This window comes from Chiroxiphia lanceolata, chromosome 9, assembly GCF_009829145.1.
Source record: "Chiroxiphia lanceolata isolate bChiLan1 chromosome 9, bChiLan1.pri, whole genome shotgun sequence".
Lineage (NCBI taxonomy): Eukaryota > Metazoa > Chordata > Aves > Passeriformes > Pipridae > Chiroxiphia > Chiroxiphia lanceolata.
This window is the reverse complement of record NC_045645.1, coordinates 11,841,666-11,865,798: the sequence shown is the minus strand read 5'-3', so window position 1 is coordinate 11,865,798 and position 24,133 is coordinate 11,841,666. Positions and strand designations below refer to the sequence as shown.

The 24,133-nt window shown below is 38.6% G+C and overlaps 1 protein-coding gene across 6 annotated transcripts in view; it reads right to left on the bottom strand.

Annotated features, from left to right (window-relative positions):
- The window catches only part of PATJ (PATJ crumbs cell polarity complex component), a 145,744-nt gene that overhangs the window by 104,698 nt on the left and 16,913 nt on the right, over window positions 1-24,133 (bottom strand). For 4 of the 6 annotated variants that reach the window (XM_032696498.1, XM_032696499.1, XM_032696494.1 and 1 more), the window contains exons 9-17: window positions 22,665-22,767; window positions 21,417-21,508; window positions 20,029-20,167; window positions 19,621-19,755; window positions 14,102-14,178; window positions 11,595-11,651; window positions 10,998-11,132; window positions 7,216-7,380; window positions 6,329-6,457 (exon numbers count right to left, since the gene is read on the bottom strand). In XM_032696498.1, the coding sequence (XP_032552389.1) occupies window positions 6,329-6,457; window positions 7,216-7,380; window positions 10,998-11,132; window positions 11,595-11,651; window positions 14,102-14,178; window positions 19,621-19,755; window positions 20,029-20,167; window positions 21,417-21,508; window positions 22,665-22,767 (1,032 nt within the window). The remainder of the gene's footprint in view (window positions 1-6,328; window positions 6,458-7,215; window positions 7,381-10,997; window positions 11,133-11,594; window positions 11,652-14,101; window positions 14,179-19,620; window positions 19,756-20,028; window positions 20,168-21,416; window positions 21,509-22,664; window positions 22,768-24,133) is intronic. The other 2 variants (XM_032696495.1, XM_032696496.1) reach the window with 2 other exon arrangements.

The following is a 24,133-nucleotide window of genomic DNA, read 5'->3' as shown; positions in this document are numbered from 1 at the left end:
AACTGAGAAGTCCTTGAGTTAGACTAGTCGCTACTTAGCAACAACTCAAACACTGCTGTGTTATCAACATTATTCTCATGCTGAATCCAAAACATAGCCCTGCACCAGCTACTAGAAGGAAAATTAACCCTATCCCAGCCAAAACCAGGACATGTGCTTAGTGGGTGAGTTTGTAGATGTTGTCTACAGAGCCTTTAGTAAAGCCTTTGACACTGATTCCCACAGCATTCTCCTGGAGAAACTGGCTGTGCACAGCTTGGATGGCCAAGAAGGCCAATGGCACCTGGCTTGTGTCAGCAACAGTGTGACCAGCAGGACCAGGGTAGTGATCGTCCCCCTGTGCTGGGCACTGCTGAGGTCACACCTCAAACCCTGAGGCAGTTCTGGGCCTCTCACAAGAAACACAGAGGGGCTGGAGTGTGTCCAGAGAAGACAACAGAGCTGGGAAAGGGTCTGGAGCACAAGGAGAGGCTGAGGGAGCTGGGGAGATCAGCCTGGAGAAAAGGAGGCTCGGGAGGACCTTCTCACTCTCTACAACTCCCCTGACTGGGAGAACAGTTGGACTCAATGGTCTTGGAGGGTTTTTCTAACCTAAATGATTCTGTGATTCCATGAGATTCCTTCCTAACTTCTCAGAGTCAGACTGATGACTTTCACAAGTTGAGTGTAGGGAATACCCAAGCCCTAATGACTTCCTGCCTCCAAGTTCTCCAGCTCCTCTGTACCTTAGCAAGCTATTTCTGCGTATCAGTCTGTATCTCACATCAGAGATACACAGTCTCTTTGATTTCTTATTAAAGTGGTCTCTGGTCTCCCAATGTGTTTGTACTGCTGCACTGAGGTTTTGGAAACCACTAATCATGAACACCCTAGAAACTTTACCAGGAATGTGCTCAATTGCATTCACAGGCTCTTCAGTCCTGAAAAGTAGTATTTAAGCTGAACTCCAAGAGAATTTTTCAAAAAGCTACATTGAATTCAATTCATGACACACTATTAAGAATTATTTTACACATGAAGCAGCTTAATATGATTTAAAGGATGTAGAACTTTCCCATAGGGGGAGAGAAGCAAATCCTCCGTGAGATGAGTACCAACACAGTTGGTACTGAGGCTTACAGAACTTTGATGTTAATGAATGTGGATGGGTTGTAGAGATGGGAGAAAAGCTGCCTTTATCAGTTGTCCCAGTACCAAGCTGATAGCCATTGTAAAACTGCTTTTTAATACAGCTGTGCAGCTTTTGCCAGTAAGCCACAGGTTTCCATCACATGATCAGGTGAAAATGTGCTTAACAAAGACGTGAATATGCTCCTTTGTTCATAACAAACTTATCACAAGACAGACAAAGCTCAAATTATCACAAGAGGGCAAACGTTTAGCCAGCAACGTGTCAAAGCATTCCAGCCTGCATCTCACTGCTGAACAGACCAAGAAAGGAAAAAAAAAATAATCTAGTTGAATACCACCTTCTACAAATAAGTCAGTTTGCTTTTTTGTAACTCTACATCTGGAGCCTGTTTGTTTGGGGCATAAAGAAAAGAGGAAAGATATTTGGAGACACTTAAATTGCTTCACTTCCTGCCATGAATGACTACACAGTGATTTTGTTAGAAAAGAGAAAACAATTCTTTCCCATGCTCCCTGGGAGAAGGACAAAACATAACCTGCTGAATGTGCAGCAAAAAAGACTTTCGTTCAACAGTAAGAAAAAACTGCTACTGATAATAAAGTGAAGCCCAGGGATAAGGCAGCTGTGGAGTTTCTATTGCTGTATTAGAGTAACACCCCTGGAGCACTGACCCAGGCAGACCAAAGCAAGCACACTTCACACTGCTTCTTCAGGTCTGCGTAACATGAAGCTCATTAAGTGCTGAAATGCCTCTTCCTGCTTCCATGGACCACTTGGAACAGGTGAGTCCATGAGCTCCTACAGCCCAACAGGCCTATAGGGCAGTTGGGTACAGTGCAAAAGCACCTGGGCACTGGGGACTTACCTTTCAGCACAGACAGGGAGAAACAGCATCTCACAGTCATTCCTAAGAGCTGTGTAAAATGTCAAACCCCCTTGTTCCACAACCCTCGCCCTCTCCAGTTTCACACTGAAACAGCTGCTTTAATAAGACTCTGACTTCAAAGCACAGTAAATTAAGCTCCACATAGAGTCCATTCAGCTTTTTGTTTAATTTGATAAAAGCTCATCAGACCATTTAAGTTACCTTCTGGTCAATACTGCCTCAAGAAATCTGCAATTCAGCTACCTGTGGTTTTTCCAATATTCTTGTAAACCATTACTGACAGAACCTATTGGCCTGCAATGCATGTTCTTTGGTAAACACTGTTTCAGGGCTCAAAGTACATTCTCTACCACTGTGATTTCTTTTTCTCTAGAAATCTTCATCTGGTGGGATTTTTCTTTCCTCTTACTCTAATGCCCTGGGATCACCATTACATTCAGACAGCATTTCTCCTCTATTTTAACCTGATGACATATCTTTTAATTTCTTTCTAAGAAAAAGGGATTGGTCTCAATAACAATAAGCTCTTGACTTGCTGGTTAGGATGCTGGACTGGGCTTGAAGCAACCTAGTCTGATGGAAGGTGACCCTGCCCATGGTAGGGGGTTGGAACTGGATAAGCATTGAAGTCCCTTCCAACCCAAACCATTCTCTGATTCCATGGTTCTGTGACTAATTCTAGGCTAGACAGAACTACTGTTGAGCTGGATACTTTCAGGTCTATTGACAACGAACAATAAATACACTGACCACAGCCTGTTGCATCCCAGATGATCCCAAACACTGGGTCTCTCATTCACCATCAAAACTTGCCGCTAACTGTGCCAGCTACACTACATAAAACTTAGTTAAGAGGTGAAAGGTAGAGCAACTTCTCCAAGTGAAATTGCAAGGAAATTAAGGGAGGTAGAGTATATTACTTCATGGAGAAGTTGGCCAGAAGACTGAACAGCACACCTTTTTATGGCCAAAAGCCCTCTGCAGGCATCTCATCTAAGCATCACTGAGAAAAAGCAATGCCTCTGGCCTAAGAGATTTGACAAGATCCCAAGACAGTGATGACAACAGAAAAATACACAGAAGATTTCATTTTAAAACTTCTCCGTGTTCCTTTTTTAAATAATCCCTCACATTGGAAGAAAAAGAAATCCAGTGAAACACATCATTTCAAGAATACAGAGGACCAGCCTCCTCATCCACCTTCCTCTCACGAAGTATTGACCTTGCTGCCAGGAAAGCAGCTTTCAAAGATCTTAGATTTCCAACCACATAATTCCAAATTAGGACATTCAGAGGGGGAAAAAGGTTTTGTTTTTACACAGTGACCACAGGAACATGAAGAATATCCTATATAAATGCAGTCCTGATATAGCAAAGGGGATAACTCTATTTTCCACTGGTACCCCAAAGTTTTAGAAATGTGTGCACAAACCTTATTAAAAAAAAAGAAGGTGGTTGTTTGAAGCCTTTAAATCCCTAAAGACAGACAAAAGAAAACACAGGACAAAGTAGAAATACTATTGATTATGCATAATTGGTATAATTAATTTGTAATTAGTTCATTAAAATATATAGGCATTGGAATTATGCTTGTACATTTCTGGGAATATCCTGCAAGTCACTTGGGATATGCTTATCATTTACTTGATAGATGAAACATTATTAGAAAGACAGCCCATTAAAAATTAATATGCCAGAGTAATAATTTTCTCGATCTCAGCATTCAGTTTTCTATGCACTCAGATTCCTGTTCTACTTCACAAAGAGTTTTTATTAATTCTGTTTCCCAGAGCGTGACTTGGGAAGCACGGCATTTAGGACAACTGAGGCACAACATCCTTTATGCTGAGCATGCAGCCAGTTTTGAGAAACAAAATGACAAATAGTATAAATTCTATGCCACAAGAGCTTTCAGCACCACATCTAATTCTATAATCAAAACTAAGATGGAAAGGTGAAAAGCCCTGTGCTTCAAAACAAGTACCAAACATGAAGAAACTTCCAGAGCACTGGAACCAGCCTGGTCTCTAATTGCCACAGTGGCATTTCAAAGGGGGCAATAATAGTGCATCACCATTTCTTAAGTCTTATGTCACTCCACTATTTCTACTGATCTTTCTGAAGTCCTTCCAATACGTCTGAAGTGCCATTTCAACTAACAGCTACAGAAATAATTTGATCTTAAAAACGCAGGATACAGTCACATCACCTCCCAGTTGGGTATGTAACATCAAATTTTCCTTAAATTTCTGTAATGGATGGGGAGTCAGTCCTTGTGTGTGTAACTACCAGGAACGGGAACAGGCCTTCTGCTCAAAATCTCCTCTTAAAAAGTATTTTCCTCCCCTCAATGAACACTAATGGGAGCCTAGAAAGGCTGGCCTCACTGATGATGAAGCCAGGCCATGAGAAGACCCATCTTCTCTTTAAAAAAATCTAAAAAAAAAATTAAAAATCATATTATTCATAAGGAGCAAAATCAACAGTGGATATATAGTGCAAGTATATGCAAGTATCATTTGCCATTATAAGGTTTGAATTTTCTCCAGTAAAACAAAGAGTATGTGCCTAAAACAACACCTCTCATTTTTTAAAGAAGGGTCGCTGGGTCCTTCAAGCCACTGTTAAACACTCTGCTGTAATTCTGAGCTTCTCAGCAAATCTGCTTTAAGAATTCCAAACACTCTCCGAGGAACCATGTACAATTTTTATTCCTTGCCTCCAATCTAGCATGGACAACTATTTATTTTCTTTGCCTTGCACTCAAGGATGTGATGGATGTATTTACATGAACACACATGCACAGTCACAGATATCTCTCTATAAAAATTAATCTGCAGATGATGAAAAGTGTAAAAGATCTAAAAGGCAAATCCCAAACAAAAGAGCATACTTTATACATAAATATCTTGAAATTATAAAGATCTGAGATTAAGTGGTTTACCACTCATTTAGAATTGATTAGAATGTATTTAAATTTAGCTGAAAGTACCACAACATTGCTCATGTATTTGCATCTGCGAATAAGTAAATAAAAAGCCTGCTATTAAAGCCTTCATTAATTCTGATTATATGAGAACTTAAAAGCAAATCTGTGTATTACTGTTCTGTAAAGACTCCCAGCAACTCTACAGTAAAGTTGGCACTGCAACACAACATGTGTCAGCGAAAATGACTAACAGGATCTATTTTCAGTAATCTTAAATCACACTGGTAAAATATAGAATTAATGGTTTTGCATAATACTTCAAATATTTTTTCTTCTAATTCATTCCCAATTCATGCCTTATTGTATCAAAAAGTGAATTTTATATCACTTGACATTTATGCACAACAGTTGAACACATTTCATTAAACTACAATGTTTAGGCAGCACTCAGATGTGATGTGTATATTATTATAAAGACTGATCCAGCTATTTTATTTCCTTATAAATATGATGACTAGAAGTTTAAAAAAATATATCACATTGACTAGAAACACTAAGAACATTTCATTCTGACTACAGATTTTGAGAGTTTCTATATATTTAATTGAAGTCAACATTTTTGAAAGAAGGATTCATTAATTTTAGTAGAATTTTCCCCCAATTAAAGACCTGTCTGTTGATTTCTAAGGAGTTTAACAATAAAGGATAAAATCAACCCCAACTAATAAATAAAATAAATGTATTAAAGCAATTTTGTGTCCGCAGAAACTTGAGTTTGCAACACTGATTCATGTGTCAGCCCTGATATTCCCTTTGGACTGTGAAGGACAGTCCTGGTAAAGCTCCTTCTGCAAACTCTACTTTTTCAGGGTTTGACTCAAAGCCTGAGTGAATATTTCTGACTTGAGTGGTACCGAAGTTCCCAGACCAGCAAGGGTCTATATTCCATTTATACATGAAAGGAGATTTGGAGTATTGAGGGGAGAAAGAGCAAAAGACCCTTTACATTTGGTACATATGAAACGATGCTCCAAAATCCCAGAATGTGCACTTGCCACTCTCATAGTTGAAAAGTCATTCCCAGTAAAACAAAATGCAACAAGAACCAACCTCCTCCAACATTTAGAAATTAAACTCAGAGTTATAAGGTGGAGTTTGATTAAAGATTTTGCACTCAATCACATCCAATAATCAGACTGATTTAGAACACACTATACTTTATAGAGTTGGCCTCAAAATAAACTACTTTTCCCTATAGTTCCTAGGCCCAAGTGCCAAGTCGATTACCCGGGAATCAACGTTACAAAAAAACGTTTTAAGACACCACGCAAGACAAAGGATCAAAGGAATTTTTAGTATTTAGTTACACAGAAAAGTATACCTGATAGTCTAAAATGCTGAATCCTAAACCATTTTTGTCTTTCTCCAGTTCAATAACCTTCACATCAGGAGACCATAATGCTAATTCTCCTTCTTCCTCCTCAGGGTTAGAGTCTTCCACAGGTTTCACCTGGAAATTAAAAGTTCTAGTTAAAATACTATTCTTTCAGTTCTTTAAAAACATTATTCCTTCTATATTTTGATTATTAATGGTGCATACATGCCCTAAAACATGACCTTTTATGGAATTAAAACTTCATTAAACATTATGAATATAGTTTGCTCCAGCTTGCTGCCTTGAGTACTCCCCTGGAACCACGTTTTGAGCATCAGGGCCCAACCTGGCACACAAACATGCATTTATTAGTCTAATTAATTAATTGTTATAATATTACTAACCTGTTACATGTTGATGAACTTCAGCTGTCCCATTAGATGCATAAAGGAAAAATAAATAGCATAAAAGATTTAACCACAGACAGCTAATAGAAAGACCAGACTATCAGAAAAGATGAGAAGCCAAGCTGTAAATACTTTTGCAAATAGGAACAACCACAAGTGTCAAGTTTTAGTTTGAGACTTTAAAGCTTCCACAATGGAAAGAAACATTAGGTTTCATTTTTTTTCCAGTTCTATAAAAACCTACTCAGAACACGAAAGCAATCAGCTAATGGTGGCAAGGATGTGATTTAGTATAATTCAGAGCTCTCACTCACCTATTAAGTGTAGGGATGATGAATGGGATGCAGAGAGTCAGCAATGCAGCTTCGTGATTTACCTACCTTGTCTTTATAGAACAATGAAGTTTCTCATGACCAACCTTTATAAACTCAGGAATATATGCACTTTTTTAAAAAGTTATCATCCTGAATGACAGAAGAAGTCTACCTTTTGTTCTGGAAGGGAAACTCCCACGGTGGGCTCATCTACAAGTGACTCACTGCCATCATCAAAGAGTCGCCGACAGCAAACCAGTGTAAATGGGGGTGGCACTTCCTTGAGGAAAGTGACTGCCTCCCGTCGGGATTTTCCATACAGCTGGACTCCGTTTACCTATACAGAAGAGAAACACCAAAAGAATTAAAGGATATCAACCAGATTCTTTTATTTAGGGTTTCCCCCCCCCATATATTTCTTTCCCCACCTGAGTGTGAAAGTCTAATTTTACCTGGGGATTCTGGCACAGTTTGCAAAGTTTTATTAACTTCTGAAGAATATATAGATTATTATAAGACTTAAACTTCATCTGCAAGATCTTGTAACTTCTGACTGCTGCATCATGTCTCTTCAGCTTCCTCAAACCTCTTTTCTGTGCAGGGCCAGGAACTGAACTCGATGATCACGATGGGTCCTTTCCAACTCAGCATACTCTCTGATTCTATTTTTCCTAGCCTAAATCTTTCCTGGAATTATTCTTTCTTTCTCACCTGTTTCTTTGTTGGGGAATTTTTTTTAGCATTAGGTTTATTGTGTTTGAATTTAAAAAGAAAAGAATTTAACTTTTCCACAATATTTTAAGAAAACACAGGTTCTGAGCTCTAATCAAAAAACTCAAGTCAGAACTAGCACAACTAGTTTAACAGTAGGACTCGATGACCTTAGAGGCGTTCCAACCCCAATGACTCTATGATTCTAACTGTGCCAGTTTCAAATGTAACAGTGGTTGAAACTAAAACAGATCCTACAGAAAACATGCAGGGATGTTTATATAGTAAAAAAAGAAACCAACTGCAGTAAGTAATTAATCAGAAAATCATGACAAGGTTCAAAGCTTACCATCTGATAAGCTTGAGATCCTGAGTGACAACAGAAGAACATAAGGCCATTGTTAATGGATGTTTTAAACCACAGACTTTGAAACACAAAAAAAAGAGATAGACAGATTAGATAGATAGATAGATAGATAGATAGATAGATAGATAGATAGATAGATAGATAGATAGATAGATAGATAATGCTGCTTTAAAAATGGGATACTGCAATTGTACTTTTTTGCCCAGAAAAGCTGTGGTTGCCCCATCCCTGGAAGCGTTCAAGGCCGAGTTGGACAGGGTTTGGAGCAACCTGGTCTAGTGAAGTGTCTTTGCCCATGGCAGAGGGTCTAACTAGGTGATTTTTAACGTCCCCTTCAACCCAAACCATTCTGTGATTCTACTTCCTCAGGAAAATAACATGCAATATCCTGAGGGTACATCTGTTTGGACCACAGGGGTATCCCTAAACACAAGAAAAGCAGAATGTCAGGAGATGTCAATGATGTGAACATCAACTATCTTGACCAGCACTGCAGCCCCAAAGGAGCAGGAATTTCATCTAATTAGTGCTATGGACTCAATCCCAATATCTCTTGTGTTTCAGAGATTTCTTTCAGGCTGCCTCAAGTCTGCTCTCATGATCAGATGTCCAAAGTTGCTGGAGTGCAACCACTGGTTTAGGTGGAAATCCAGCACACATCATCCAAGTCACTCCACAACAGGAACCAAAGCACAGTGAGTGGGGATAATTGAAGATACTCTTCAATACTTCCCTCCACACCCAAACTGCAGACGAGCTCACATTTGATCCTAGAAAACAGAGCATGAAAACATGCAGTGTACATGTGCACACCTCTGTAAAATGAGGCAGAGTCTCTCCATGTACTTCTCAGATCTTCCTGTTTAGAATTCAATCTTATGCAAGGCTACACAGAAAGCTCACTTTAGCCAACATTTTCCTCCTGATCACTTCTACTTTTTCCTCCCCCACTTTATGCTTTTTGCAGTGTAAATTTAGTTTATACTGCTGGGAAACACAAAGTTCTTCTCACACTATAGCCCAGGCAAGGAGAAAAATTGAGAGTGGTGTAACCAGCCTCCGCCATGGTAAGATGAACTGCTCTGGGTTTTTTCTGTAAGAATTACAGCAAGTGCTGAGCTATCAGACTAATCCATTAGTTAATTATTTAAGAAGAAGGATCTACGCGTAAGGATTTTTTAATGCATTGAGAGTGGCAGTGTGTGGTGGAAAGTTACCAGCACTTCTCAGCATCCTGTGATTGATGGGGAAGAGCTACCCTGCACTCCCCAGCAGACATGGGGACTCCCATTTCTTCTTTGGCAGCTGCCAGAAATCAGCTTCTAAGCAGGCAAGGTGCCCCACACCCATTCACTCACCACCCTGCTCCAGTGATTTGTGCCATCAAATAGGAGTGAAATTTTACAACAAAACCAGAAGGACACAAAGCCCTTTACTCCTAAAACAGAACACAGTGAAATTACCTAAAATTAAGGTCAGGGGAGGAATATCATGCATCCTATCATAATTCAAACACATCATTAAAAATAATCAACATTCAACCCTACTATATATTACAAAAATTCCTTGCCAATCACATTTTAATCCCAACCCTATAAGGCCCAGGTAGGGCTAATTGTTTGGGGAATGGGGCTGTCACTTTTTCCACTGCAAACTCCTACTTAAGGGGATTTCTAACTTGGCTGCAAAAACATACTCTGGGCTAAACCTGGCACATAAAGCTTTGGCCCCAGAGCACATTTTTATTTTGTTGGGTTTTTTTTTCCAGCTACAGTGTAGAAAATAATTTATGCTCACTAGGTCTGGACATACCTGTGAACTTAACTGTAAGTACACAGTAATACATAAAACTGTTAAATATATGCAATTAAAGTTTCCTAAGTTACTCTACAGCACTGCATTATTGCTTTTTGTATATAATTTTTTGTTTAATGGCCAAGGAATTTAAATGACACTTCCAGCATTCCATTAATCCTTTCCTTCAGGAATCAAGATTTCCTCCATTAAGCCATAAGAAAATGTTTTAGGTCTTAGTGATATCAGTATGAATTTTTGATGTTAAAAGGTGAATAAGTAAAAGCAAAATAGCTGTACACCTAACAAATCAATCTTTACGAAGGCCTAATTCTGTTCCCATTAAATGTTCTTTGCATCCACTAAAAAAGGTTCAAATATTCCACAAAGAGCAGATATTCAATAGGACATATTTTCACTTGCAGGCTGAGATACTGATAGATACACGTACACACACACACACACACACAAAATAGGTATTATTTTCATATTTTCAAATAGTTATTTTACCTGAGCAAATAGGTCTAGTGTGATTCTCATAAGTTCAAAACTGCCCCAATACCTCTCTATACATATTTAAACAAACTGATGTACTTGCTCATACACACAAATGTGTTTCAGCACTCAGCAAGCAAGTTATAATGTGTAACTGGAACCACTACTCCTAAGACTGTTGTAAATTTTTTAAGAGTGAAAAATATTCAGAAAGATTATCCACCACAAAAGCTAACGCCAAATTGTGCAAAAGACTGAGCTACAGGACTACAAATAATTCAAAACAAATATTATCTGTGCCCTTATAACTCTTCATACTCGTGTTAAAACATTTCAGAAAATAACTCCACATGAAGTCATTAAGAGGTCACAAAAATCTGATATTTTGTTCAGAAAGGAGGAAGGAAACAGGAAAAAAGATGAATGTGAATTCCAAAGCACTACTCTGCTTCCACAACTAACTCTAGAATACTCCTATTGCACACACAGAGCCAAATCAGAATTTAATACAAGCATTTTGAAGAAGGCCAAGCAAATAGGAAATACATCAGGTTCTATTTTGGGGCGGGTTCTGTTTTGTTTTTTACCTCCAGAAGTTCATCTTCCAGTTGCAGAAGACCAAGTGCTGCAGGTGAACCATCTGAAGTAATTGATGATATATAATGATGTCCATCAAACGTGTCAAGCTCAACACCTAATCTCCAAGTGTGGATGGGTAATAGCTGCCAAAAGAGAAGTATGTATATATATATATATAAAGTACAAATCTTATCTACCACAATTTAAACCCATTTAGGATTCAGGAACTCACCAAACTGAACTAAACACACAGTAAGATGATTAAGTCTTCATGGTGACACCGCTGGCACTACTGCTCAAGTGTCTATAATTTCTCTTTTACAAACTGTTTGCATAAGTAAAAACAACCAGTCTGCTCTTTGGGGGCAAAGGCAATTAGAATTGTATTGGGGGGTGGTGGAGTTGTATTAAAAGGTTCATTTGCCCATGTTAAGAAAAGGTATTGGATCAGTCCAGAAGATAAGCAAAATATTGGCAGCCTTTTTTGGGGAAAGATAGAGCCACAAATCCACCAAATTCCTGAAACGCATCTGGAATTGTGTCATGTCCTTCTAGAATTACTCTGCCAACATATATCATGAAGAAAACCACCAGGTAAGTCATACCTTTGAGTACTTCTGGAGCTCTGAATCATCTGTAATGGGCATATCCACATTCACAACCTAAAAATTGGACATCAGAACATTTTTCAATAGCAGGATAATAAAGACTTTACCGGAACCATGAATTCTGGCAAAAAAAACTTGTGAGCAAAATAAACTACACTTAAACAAAGTCACATGGATGCAAAATAATTTTAAACAAATGTTAGAAAAATCTTTCAGGCGCAGAACATTTACAAGTAGGAATGTGGTGATTATGCACCATTAGCAGACTCCAATATTATCCTATTCCCGAAGCTCAAATGCCAATTTTAGTCAAGTTCAGTAATCCTATGTAAGCACAAAATGCCATTATGTTTGACACAAATACCCAAACGGACTTGCCAACCAGAATTTGAAAGTACTATAGTTTAAGTTATTACCTCAGGCTATACTGCAGCCATCTAACATCTAAATTAACCCACCATCTTCTGCAGCATATTTCTAGCATGGCTTGAAATACATGAGTTTAATTACCAAATCTGACTGTAACGTGGAGTATTTAAAACAGTGCCAGGAAATCCCTTCAGTATATTTTCATTCTTTTTAATATTAATAAAGTAACTATGTTCATCACCAGTTTTCTTGTAATGTTCTTCCTTAACACAACTGAGTTATCAGTAATCTTACAAGGTTATTTAGTCCAATTTTGAAGGCACTAAGATGACACAATCATAGAATGGTTTGGGTTGGAAGGGACACTAAAGATTATCTAGTTTCAACCTATGGCCCAGGGCTGGAGTTTGGGACACTGAAGTGGAGTATGTTTGGTAGGAAAGCTACACTTGTTAAACCTGGAAAATACATACCCTTATGAAAAATCGGGCTATTTTCCTTTGGAAATTATTAGTTTGACAAAGTATCTATGAAACAATACTAAGCCTCAGGTTTTTCTTTTGGATTAATTTTAAACAGGGCTTCCAGCATCTTGTTTTCCAGTACCTAGGTTGTTTTTCCCAACAGACAGAATCCAATTCATGTCTATCCAATTGTAATTAAATGAATCTATGACTGATACCTCTTCAGCTTGACTGCTCATGCAGTACATGGCCACAAACACCACCCGGTCACACATCCTTGCCCAGGATTTCAGCTCCTTCCATTGCTACCACAAAGGATCAGCAATACATAAGCCATGAGGGACACCAAACTCTCTCTTCAAACATCTATTTCCTCTGAAAATAAATCCTCTGAGACAATACTGCAGGCACCTTTAGGGTGACTTTCTGGGAGCTGTGTGTAGGAGTGAGAATGGTGTGACACAGGGACTGGTATGTCACAGGTTGAAATCAAACTGAACATTGTTATTGAACACAACTAAGTCAGAGCAGAGGTAGGTACAGGCAACAAGAATCACAAGATGACTTTCAAAATGGGGTGCCACAAGAGTTTCCTTCTGTTATTTAAAAGGCCCAATCGTTACCATTTTCACTTCTGACATTTCACTGGCGGCAGCCGAAGAAGAATTAGAAATGGCCTGTTTCACCAGCTAAGCAGGTTTTCGTCCTCTGTGGGAAGTGTGATGGTGCTAAGGGAAGTAATACCAGCCTCTTGAAATGTAAGGATGGGAATACCAAGCAACTGAAGTGGGCAGCCAAACAGATTTATTGCATCATGTACATAATCTTACACGAACCTCAGATCTTAAAGGAGTGCTAATGGAAAAGAAGAGAAGTGAGTTTCTCAAGGCAATTCTTAAAGCTACTTTAAATCTTCCAGCGAGTGACTGGAACGATGGCTACTCCAAGTAGTAAAAATAAGTGTCTCTAAATCAACTGGACAAGCATTGCAAAGACAAACAGGGTATTTTCTTGGTGATGGTGAGAATTTTTTAAGGCTTTGGGAAGAACACTGGCTGAAGTCTTTTATCTCTAATTACTGGCTCACCCAGCACTGAAAAGCAGAAGTGAATTACAATTTCCATCAACTCCTCATGACAATTCATCAAAACAATCTTTTGCTTGGCAATTGTTTAATACAAAGTGAAGAAATACCTAATAGACAGTGGCACCACAAAGTTACACTACTGAGAATTACTTCCTATTTTCCCAGCATGTTTGAAAATCATTCTTTCATTCTTCAGATAAAATTGTAAGATTCTTGTGGAAACAGGAGCTCTATCCTCAGCCTTTCTTTTCCCAGTGCACAACAGAATAGATCATGAATAATAAAAATGCCACATATTTTAAGTGGCTGCTATGATGTAGAATTAAAAGGACAGCTGATTATCTTAAATCACTGTTCCTATGTAATATAAGAACAGTATCTATATAAACAAAATAAAAGAACAACAAAACCCCCAACTCATTATAACATATATTTCAGCTTTGATGTTACAAGACAGAAAATTTGATGTAACTGATCTGTTCCAAACACTAAACTGTTCTATAAACGGCCTGTAATACTAAGCTCACAGATCTGTAACTTAGAGAAATAACATTCATGATGTAATTTATTGAAATATAACATACCATAACTTCGTATTCTGGTCCCAACAGGTTTTCCCACTTGGATTTTAGTTCATGTGCTGGAGGAAGTGGGACTCTTCCTAAATATGAAAGTGAATATTAAATTTACAAGCATATTGTACATTCAGAAGTACATTTACTTCTAAATACTTCAATAAAAATTCAGTGTAAATAAAAGATTAGAGGGAATAATCCCCAAAAGGAAAGTGCATTAAGCTGAGTCTATCAAATAGTACAAATCAAAAACATCTTTCTTAGGAAAACAATGCAAAATGTCAGCTCCTGCTAACGTGTGATTTATTCAGCTGAGAAGCAGAAGAGGTGATGCTTGATGATGAGATGCGAGTTCTGTACCATACAGTACTGTAAATAAATCATTCTTTCAGGCTGCAAAAACAAATTTCACACGACTTCATAATTTGCTGCTATAAAACCCCTTTGCCACTCCAGGGAAACATCATCTCCCACCCAAATGAACCCCCTTAAGAAGTAAAACACCTGACAAGATATTGCTGTTATCGAGGGGCTGTGTCAGCACAATGCAGGCACAGACTTTATTTATACATTTGGCAGGTATAAAGGCTTGTCTACTTTAATTAGGCCAGTAAGTAACATGAGCTTTAATATAAGCTCCAGTTCTAAACCAGTCTTCCGTGGGAACTTGGCTATCTTGACATTTATATCTTTTCAGCTTTCTTACTTATGCAACCAAGGCAGTATTACAGTCATGTAAGACAATTTGACAGAGTTAGACAGCAGAAAATGACTGGCTGCCCTGCGTTTGACCTCATCCAGAAGCTCAGCTCACATATAAAGTTCCAGGCCAGAGCAATGTGTAACTGGTAAGAATCAAACTCCACAGCAAATTCCATCCAGCAGCTACAGCAGCAGCAACTGGGGGCTGAATTACCAAAACCTGTTTTTTTTCCCCCCTGAATGACTGCAGTAGTTTGTCAGATGTCTAGACAAGGCACAGACCACTCAGTATTGCTGATGTGTCACACTGAAATTTGGAATGTAAATCACAAGCTCACATTTTGCACACAAACCAGTGAGTAAAATACCTCAAGGGGGGAAGTTTGAAGTCTACCTACCAGCAACAGCCTACACAAATGACATGTCAAGCTGCCTCTGCTTTCAACACTTTTGTACACTGTAAAGATAAAGCCTTGCTATACAATCCTCATTACTTCATTTTAAAAATTTGATGCTTTCCACTCGTTAAAAAAAAAAGATATAACTTGTACAACAACAGAACCCATCACTGTATCTCTTCTGCTCACTTTCAGTCATGCCAGATAGGTAAATTCTGTGTGATCTGCACTGACAAACCACCTTTCTCAGAGCCTAACAACCAAGATTTCACTTCGAAATATCCAGAGCATCTTTACCGTATAGGCTCAGAGAGATACAGATATTCCAAAATTTCAGTAAACCTGATAGCTATTTTCTGCTACCAAAAAGACACCCCACCAAGATTAAAAACTTGAGTTTGTAAATACAGGCCACAGTTCTCTCTGAAATATATTATCTCCTTAAAAAAAAGGGCAGACAAATTGTCCTGAAATTCTTTCCCTCACTGAAATTTAATTAAAGTTTCTAATGTGAACCTTGTTATCAAGCACAGGCTGATCACTATCTTTACTTCCCAATAGTAGCAAAACCAGAACACCAGTGCATTCTTCTACTCTTTCAATTTGCAGAAATACATAGGGACAAAAATTCCTTAGTTTGTCTTTCTGCTATTGCAAAGTTACAACAGCGTGAACACACAGGAACGAAGCACCTGCAAACCCCTGTGCAGCCAAATATAGATTTGAAGGTTCACCAGGAGTAATGAATCTCAGGGTCAAGCTCAAAGTTCACAGTGTAAGCTGTGTTCAGCTGGCTGAATACAGATTTTTTTGTCACTTCCAAAACACATTACCAAAATCTATGAGTTGTTCAGAGCAGGTGCTGATGCACGTCTCCATTTGAAGTTTTCCCCTTTCTTTCTTTCAAACGCTCTTTGAAGTCTTTTGCTTGTAACTTCCTCAGAACTGTGGAAATGTTGGCTGAAGGGATTTGGATTGAATATATTCAATTCCAAAGCTATCACTCAATTCACTTACAATGTTCCATTTTCCCCAAACAGCTTTTTCCACATGGCAGCTAATAGGAAGTTTCTTTCTAGTATCTCATCCAGTTGAATTTCTCATGACCTGACATATGTGCCATATCTTTTTATAATGTACAAGGACTCAGAAAACAAAACCACACCACCACTTCCCAGGGACAGCTTTCATTAGCAACTTTCAGTGTATTTAGTCTGTCTTTCTGCCTGTGCTTCCGTAAAGTTTTTCATTTCTAATTACCAAGCATCAAAAATAAACCAAAAACGCATGGGAAAATCATATTTTCTGGTCAAAAATGGGATCTTTTCTTCTTGCAATTTCCTCATGGTTTAACAAACTTACTAATGCTTTATCTTTACCTGCCCTACTGCTAGATCTTTTTCCCCAGACACCTTCAAGCTCCTGACTCACATCACTGTATATGTAGGTTCTGAGTACTCCTGCAAGGCAAGAGAAAGCAGTTCTGCCCAGTCTGAAGCCTTGTTAATTAAGTTAATTGCTTCTATGCTGCTAACACAGAGTTTCAGGCCTCGTGCACATTGCATCCTAAACCATGTTGCCTTTGTAACAGAACTGCTTAAGCATGGTTTTACCTGGCCAGAATTACTATTTAATACCTCCCCAGGAAACACAATTTAATAAGAATTTCACACAACTGGGCTTAAAGGGAAGTAATACACATTTTATAAAACATACCTTTTACATTAAACTTTTAAAAGCATTTCCAGAGTTTAGTCAGAGCCTTAAATTAGCCGTATTTACTTTAGCACCATTATAATGAAGTGCCCATCACCACATCCAAAATAAGCACCTATCTCTGGAATTGAAACCTGGTCATTAAATTCTATTCTGAGGTGAAATCTTATACATCATATTTCTGCAGGAGTAAAATTTGCAACTTAAGTATTTCAACTTTTTAACACAGGTACATGCACTTTATAGTTGCATTAAGCTTTTGCAGAACATTGCACCTGAAAGTTTTTCAGAGGGAAAACCACAGTTTAATTAGCAATGGGACTTGCTTCCCACGGCACTAAATGCTCCTGATTCGTTACTCAGTTCCAAAGCCTTGCCTGTGGCATTTTCCTGCTGGCCAAGGAGGACCAGTACAGTCAATGGCATCAAGGGTTGTATCCAACTACAAACAACATCTTCAGTGTTTAAATTCTGGTATTCCAAGACATACTGCATGCAAACCCATCGTCCTGTACTCTCCAAGGTAAGGGGAGCTTGGATACATGGGAGAATAGGAAAATCTCCTAGTACAGGTGCTACATCATGCTCTGGGGAATGAAATGTAGCTCTACCACACTGCCCCTGCAAGGAACCACCATGGATCCAACACACCTTGAGACTAACACAGTTTGCTACCTTCAAGCTAGGTAAAAGAAATTTTAGTTCCCAGTATAAGCTGATCCCAGCCCTGACACACCGTATTTGCATAGCACCAGGTATTGGGTAACAAATCCCTCAGAGAGTTCTCTTTGCATCAGAACAGACACCTGTAGCCTGGGATAACCCAACCACCAGTGGTCAGGAGTTGATTACAGAGATATTGTTCACTTCAGTAGAAAAAGAAAATACTTTATTCATAGGAAGTTCCACAGTCAAAAAAAGACTATGTAAGTGATACAGGACAGCATGTGTTGCTCTTTTCCAGCCTCTGCCACAGCAAGTCTAAATCCTTCTGGCTCTTCTGCCCCTAAATATATCCTCCTACTCAGCCCTTAAGTCATCAGTCCATTGTAACTACAAATCAATATGTGCTTTCCTACTCATACAGCTAAAACAATGCTTTGATAACCTCAACTCTCAGCTACTCAACTGCCTCTGTTCTGGCTTCCTACTTCTGGGAACACACAAAAGTCACAACAAAGGATGTCTGGTTACAAGGCTTGGACAGAAAAGTAAAACAGAATGGAAAATAGGAACTGCTACATTTCTCTTGTTTCCAGGTTGTCTTTAATACTGACAGATCTTCAACAATCATAGCAAAATTGTTATTCATTGACAGCCGTAATTTAGAATCCTCTATTACATCTACATATCTTAGAAACTACAAGGCATAAGGATAATTTATGCTGACTTTAACACAAGCTGTATAAATTCACCCAGAAGTTCCTGTAGAAAAGCCCAGAAATCTGTAGGGAAATTGAAGCGTGCCTTCTGGAAAGACCTCCAACCTTGATTCCCAAGTCAGTTAAAACCCAAAGCAAGTCTTTGTGACCTGCCCCTATTGTCCATTTGCCTTTGCTGTTAAAAACATGCCTAATTTGAACTCCAGCTATCAGGTCTTTATGTCTAAGACACAAGTTCTGATGAAGTTACTGCAGTGTCAAAAGAGGAAACTGCAACAAATGGGCATTAGGGATGTTGTAAAGGAAACCAGAAGAATATTATGAAAATAGTCCGCAATAGTCCAAGGCCTGTGAGGGCAAGAAGATTTCAGAATCATTCAGGTTGGAAAAGACTTCTAAGATCATCAAGTCCAACTATTAAGATGGATATGAGTGAGGTAACACTGGATCAGGAAACAAATATGAACTCCTGGGAGTTCCATCTCCTGATGCTGCTCACCCAGCATTGTGGTTCAGGGCCCCGGCAGCACAGGAGGATGAACAAATCTTCTCCCTCGATGATTGCTGGCAGGACACCTCAGGTCATGAGAGCAGGACCAGAACTAGAAAGAGGACTCACTGAACTTTCAGCTCTATAGAGTCTATGAGATCTGTTACAGAGTACTGAAAGGGCTGCACCTCCACTGTCTATAACCTTAAAAAAACCCTCCCAAAACAAAGGGGATTACTATTGACTGGAAAAGGGCAAATTTTACACAAGGAGGAAGATCCAGAGACTTACAGGCCCCGCAATCATGAGAGACTTCTTGGAATCCATTTCCAAAGACACAAATGAAAAGAAAACAAATCAGGAACGGTCAATATAGGTTTGCCAAGTAAGTGACCAATCTGACTGCAAGACAGCAGTGTGGATGAAGGTGTAACACACTTCAACTTTACTGAAGCTTTTGACACCATTTACATCAGCATCCCCATTTGGAAACTGAGGAAACATAGGCTAAATAGGCTGAAAACCAGATGGAGCACAGGGACCAAAGACAGCATTAATGAATGGCTTGGCACCCAGTTATGAACAGAGCTGAATATCTACAGGGCTGATGTGATCCAGTGTCTTCATCAGTGATCCCCATGATGACACAGAATGCACATTGTGGGGACAGGGTGGGGTGGGAGAGTCAATAGATCCAACAGGTAGAGTTTTACTTCTGAGTAAAAAGCATTACAAGGTAAAATTTGAAGATGAAATAAGCCATGACAGCCCATCAGTATTGAAAATGAATTAAAGACAGTTCCAAGGCTCAGAAGAGACACTGCAAGATATCCTATCTACCTGCTTTATGTAGACTCTGCTGCTTTTCACTTTGAAGATTAGCCTTCTGTTCTTGTTTTCCCTCATTCTTAGTGTCCACACTAATTTCAGTCTCTACAGCTGCAGGGGACACAAAGACTGGAACAGTTGGCTGCACTGTGAGAACAAATGAAAAAAACCAAATCATATGCTGCAAAATATAGGAAGTAGTAACAACACCTCGTTAATTCTGGGGGGGAAGGCACTCAATTTTCCTGAATTTCTTGGGTTTTTGTCTTTCCATTCCTTCTGAAGTATCTCATTTTCTACAGTGTGCTTTTACAAAATCTAGGATCATGTTGTATCTAGTCCTGAATTGTTAAATGAGGTAACTGTAAACTGAATGAAAAATAAAATCAGTTGCTAGTAAAAAGAGAAAAAAAGGATTACCTCTATCTGAAGGTCTTTCTGAAGAAATAGTAGAGGAAGGTTTCCTTCTAAGTAAAGTGAGACGTACAGTCTGTCCTGTGTTCCTCAATACCTCTACCACTTCTTGGTTGCTATAATCCTGTATATTAACCCCATCAACCTAAAACAAGAAAATTGTATCAAAGAATAGTAATTGTTTTCCATTCTTAGGCTATGTAGTGTAGTACCATACACTGTAAGCATCAGCCATACTATTTTGTGCAGGAATTATAGGGTTATTCTCCCAAGACAGTAGTATTTGCAAAACAATCTCATTAAATCAGTTACATTTCACTAATGAGATAATATTTTCAAAATGCATTTTAAAAGGAAACAAAACAGTAATTTCTTGTCTTCATGGGGCAACCACAAAGCAGAATTTACTCATCTGATACACGTATGCACAGATTTTCCCTGATTTTTTTTTGTTTACAAAAACCAGTCTTGACAAGGATTGTGGATTGAAGCTCCCCAGCAGAGCAGTCAACCTGGAATTCTGTTCAGTTCATTATCACTGTTTTCTCACAGATTTCTAACATACCCCAAACAAGTCTATATACACATCTGTTTGTTCAATCCATTCTGAACAGTCCAATTCTTACATTTTCAGATATTTTAATTTACACTCAAAATACTCTGTTCACCTCACTGTCAGATCATGCATCAATAGGAGCTTTTCCTGCAGATAAAATGTTGTATCAATTTTTGCTCTCACAAAGGAGAAGCTGACTTTGGAAAGTCTGGCATAGCACACATTTTAAAAGTAATTTAAACTCATATCTCCATAAATATTATCTCTTAAAACAAAAGGACTGTGTAATTCATTCCTGCTTGTACTGTGAATGCAAAATTGGCTATTATTCAATTCACTGTTATTCAACTTTTTTTCCCCATTTTTCTACACATAAAGCTTGGGATTTTAAACCTAATTTGTGACCATTAACATCTTGATTGCATCCACACTCCACAGCCGTTAAGGACCATAAACAACGTGCCACATCTTGCAAAATCTTAACCATCCTCAAATCACATGCAATTCAATTGGAAGTTAATGCTGCTCATCTATACTGCAGGCCAAAAGCCAAGATTCTCCACTCTGAAACACTTTAATCCAAATGCTTGCCTCTTTCATAGTTAACTACTATTTACTACTTCTTTGAATATAAAATAATACTTTAACCACAGCAAACCAAAGCTCATTTCTGTCACAAATCTACCTAAATAAATACAAACCACCAAATTATTTCTTCTGCAAAGCAGAGGAGGTTTAATTAATTTTTGAAAGTCTCTACTACGTTGTTATTTTTGCACTGAGATGCGTAATGAAGTACTAGTTCTACAGCAATATGTAAGAAGAGTATTTTACTTACAGCAACAATTTTGTCATGGACATGAATTTGGCCATTGTGGTCAGCAGCACTACCAGGTATTATATTTTTCACAAAAATCCCTGAAGGTTCTGCTGGGAAGGACAGAAAGAAGTCACTGTATTAACCTAATCTGTTTCTTTTCTGACTAAGATTTTTAATTCCAGCCTTTTTCACACACTTTCTTCTTTCCATAAAGTGATGATTGTGTAAACCACCAATATTTGCATGTTACCACTCACACAACTTGACATGAAATGACTGAGGATCTCTGGTGGAAAAACCAGCACTGACACAACCACCTGTAAACTGACCTCAAAATTCTTCCCTTAAAATTGCTCACAAAAGGCTGCCTCCTCCATGGATTCATCCTTGTGCTTACCCAGGCTTTAAACCACAATCACTTAAATCCATGCTGCATTTGATTTCAATAGGACTAACTAAGCTAAAAGTAAAGTACGTGCTTAAGGACTTTGATCAGGACTTCAATCATCTTACAGCTAAAGAATTTAGTACTTTAAATCTTAATGAAGAAGGATTTTTCTTTTTTAAAAAAAGAGAAACATGGAAATCAGAAAAGCCGTCCTTTGTCATGCCTGACGTTTGATTATTAATTCTAATTAGAACAAGGAAATAAAAACAAAACAAAACAGTAAAAAAACCCGAAACACTAACACTTCCACAAACTCACGCTAAATCAGAAACGCTGATCTTTAATTCTGGCAAATCTTCACACTTCATCCATCCTTTTCCGGACACTGACCTTCATCAAACACCTGCCCAACATGGTTTGTCTATGCTCTACAAAACACCTCCACCAGTGCTTCAAACTCACCTTTTCCCACTGCCTGACATGTGCCCCTCCCCAGCCCCCTGCACTGGCCTGGGATTCCTGCCTGGCAACACAAGAGGATCTCCTGGGAACAAAGAGCGTTTGAGAGCAACTCCAGCTGCACCATGTTCCCAAATTACTTCGACTCCCACAAGGAAGGAGAGGGATAAAAAGCACTACCCCTTTGTGTAAAACCAGATATTCAGTTGGGTCAATTTTAAAGATATTATCATTTGTGCAACCAATATCTGAAAGACAAGTTAACAGCTCTAATTTAAAGAGGATTTAGGGGAAAAAAAACCAGCTGATTGCATGTCCCCATATCCTACCACAAGCAGAGGCTATTCATTTTCCCCATAGTTAATAAAGGGTATTTGAGAAGCCCCTGTCCTAGACCTACTACATCCTGTAGAACTCACCTATATCACATGTGCCAGCATATCCAACAATTGTTATTCCCAGGCTTTGCCCGTTCTTTTTTACAAGTTCAACGTCATAGGTATCAAAAAGGTTGATATTATCCTATAAACAAAGCACAAGACAGTAAAAAAAAATCTTGTAATTTCCCAGTACCATTACAATATTGCAGGTTAATTAAGATCTTCAGAAGTGAGCAGTGATTTTGATTTTCCTGTTTTAAGAGGGAAGACAGACATAACCAAGATTTGCTGAAAGTAAAGTGTCACCAAAGTCTTCGTTTGCTTTTTAAATTTTTTCCCAATACCTGATCCATATAGCTGTCAGAGGTATAATATAAACATTTTATTGTAAGATTTTTATTAGACTACTCAGGGGCCATTTCCCTTTGGATTCCACTGGGTAACAACAAACTTCCCAGTCAATCCCTCAAGACAAGAAAAATCCTGAATGCCCTCAGAATTTCTTCTCTCCCCTTAAAATGTGAGTCCTGATGTTTGTTGTGATCCTGTTCAGGTTTGACCACCATCCAGCTGCAAGGAGAACCGGAAGCCTCCAGGTTGTCCATGGCAATGGGACGCAAAAGCCTCATTAGTTTGCATTCAGATAAAATCATTTTTAAGACCTATCAGAAAAGGGAGAGTATTCCTTTGTAAATGCAATGTAAATTCATTTGCAAAGTCCCTACAAAGCTGCCTCAGGATGTCTGTGCAATTCTCCTCTGACCAGCAAAAATTTAAACTGCAAGACGAGTTCAAACAGGGAACAGTAAAGACATTCGTGAGACCAAAGAGAAAAACAATCAAGCACATAAATCTGGGATTGCAAGGGATAAGTTAAAATACATAGAATTGTTTGTTTTCAGTAATCAGATTGTACAGCCCAATGAGATCAAAAAGAAGATGATGAGAATAAGGTCTGGTAAAGTGATGAAATCAAGAGGGGATACTGTCACTGCCAACAGCAAAAAACGGACTGGGAAACCAGAAAACATTTCTTAAGGGAGTGAAAAAGATAAGTTTAATCAAATGCTTGCCAAGTATCAGCTTTGGACAGACCCATATTAAAAGCAGGGTAGAGTTATAGCCATATTCCACTTTTCAGTGAAAGAGAAATCAATGGACAGCTATCTCGTTATCTATCACACACACCTCCCTCCACTACCACAGTCATTAAACTCATTAAATGCCTCCCAACTCCCTTGCTCTGTAAGAGGCTGATGGAGATGAAGATAAGTTTTGACACTGTCACTTATCTATAGAGTAAACAAGCCTATAGGAACACCTGAAATGGAGCTATGGCCTTGAGAGTCCTGCTGTTTTGACAATCAAAAGCTCCTAAGAGTCAATGCATTAATGCAAAACATTAGAAGGGAGTTTGGAAAAATCAAAGTGCAAAGTCCTAAGTACAGTCAGCACAAGTAGGCTGCTAACATTGCTGCCAGTATCTTGGAGAATACAGATAAGAAGTC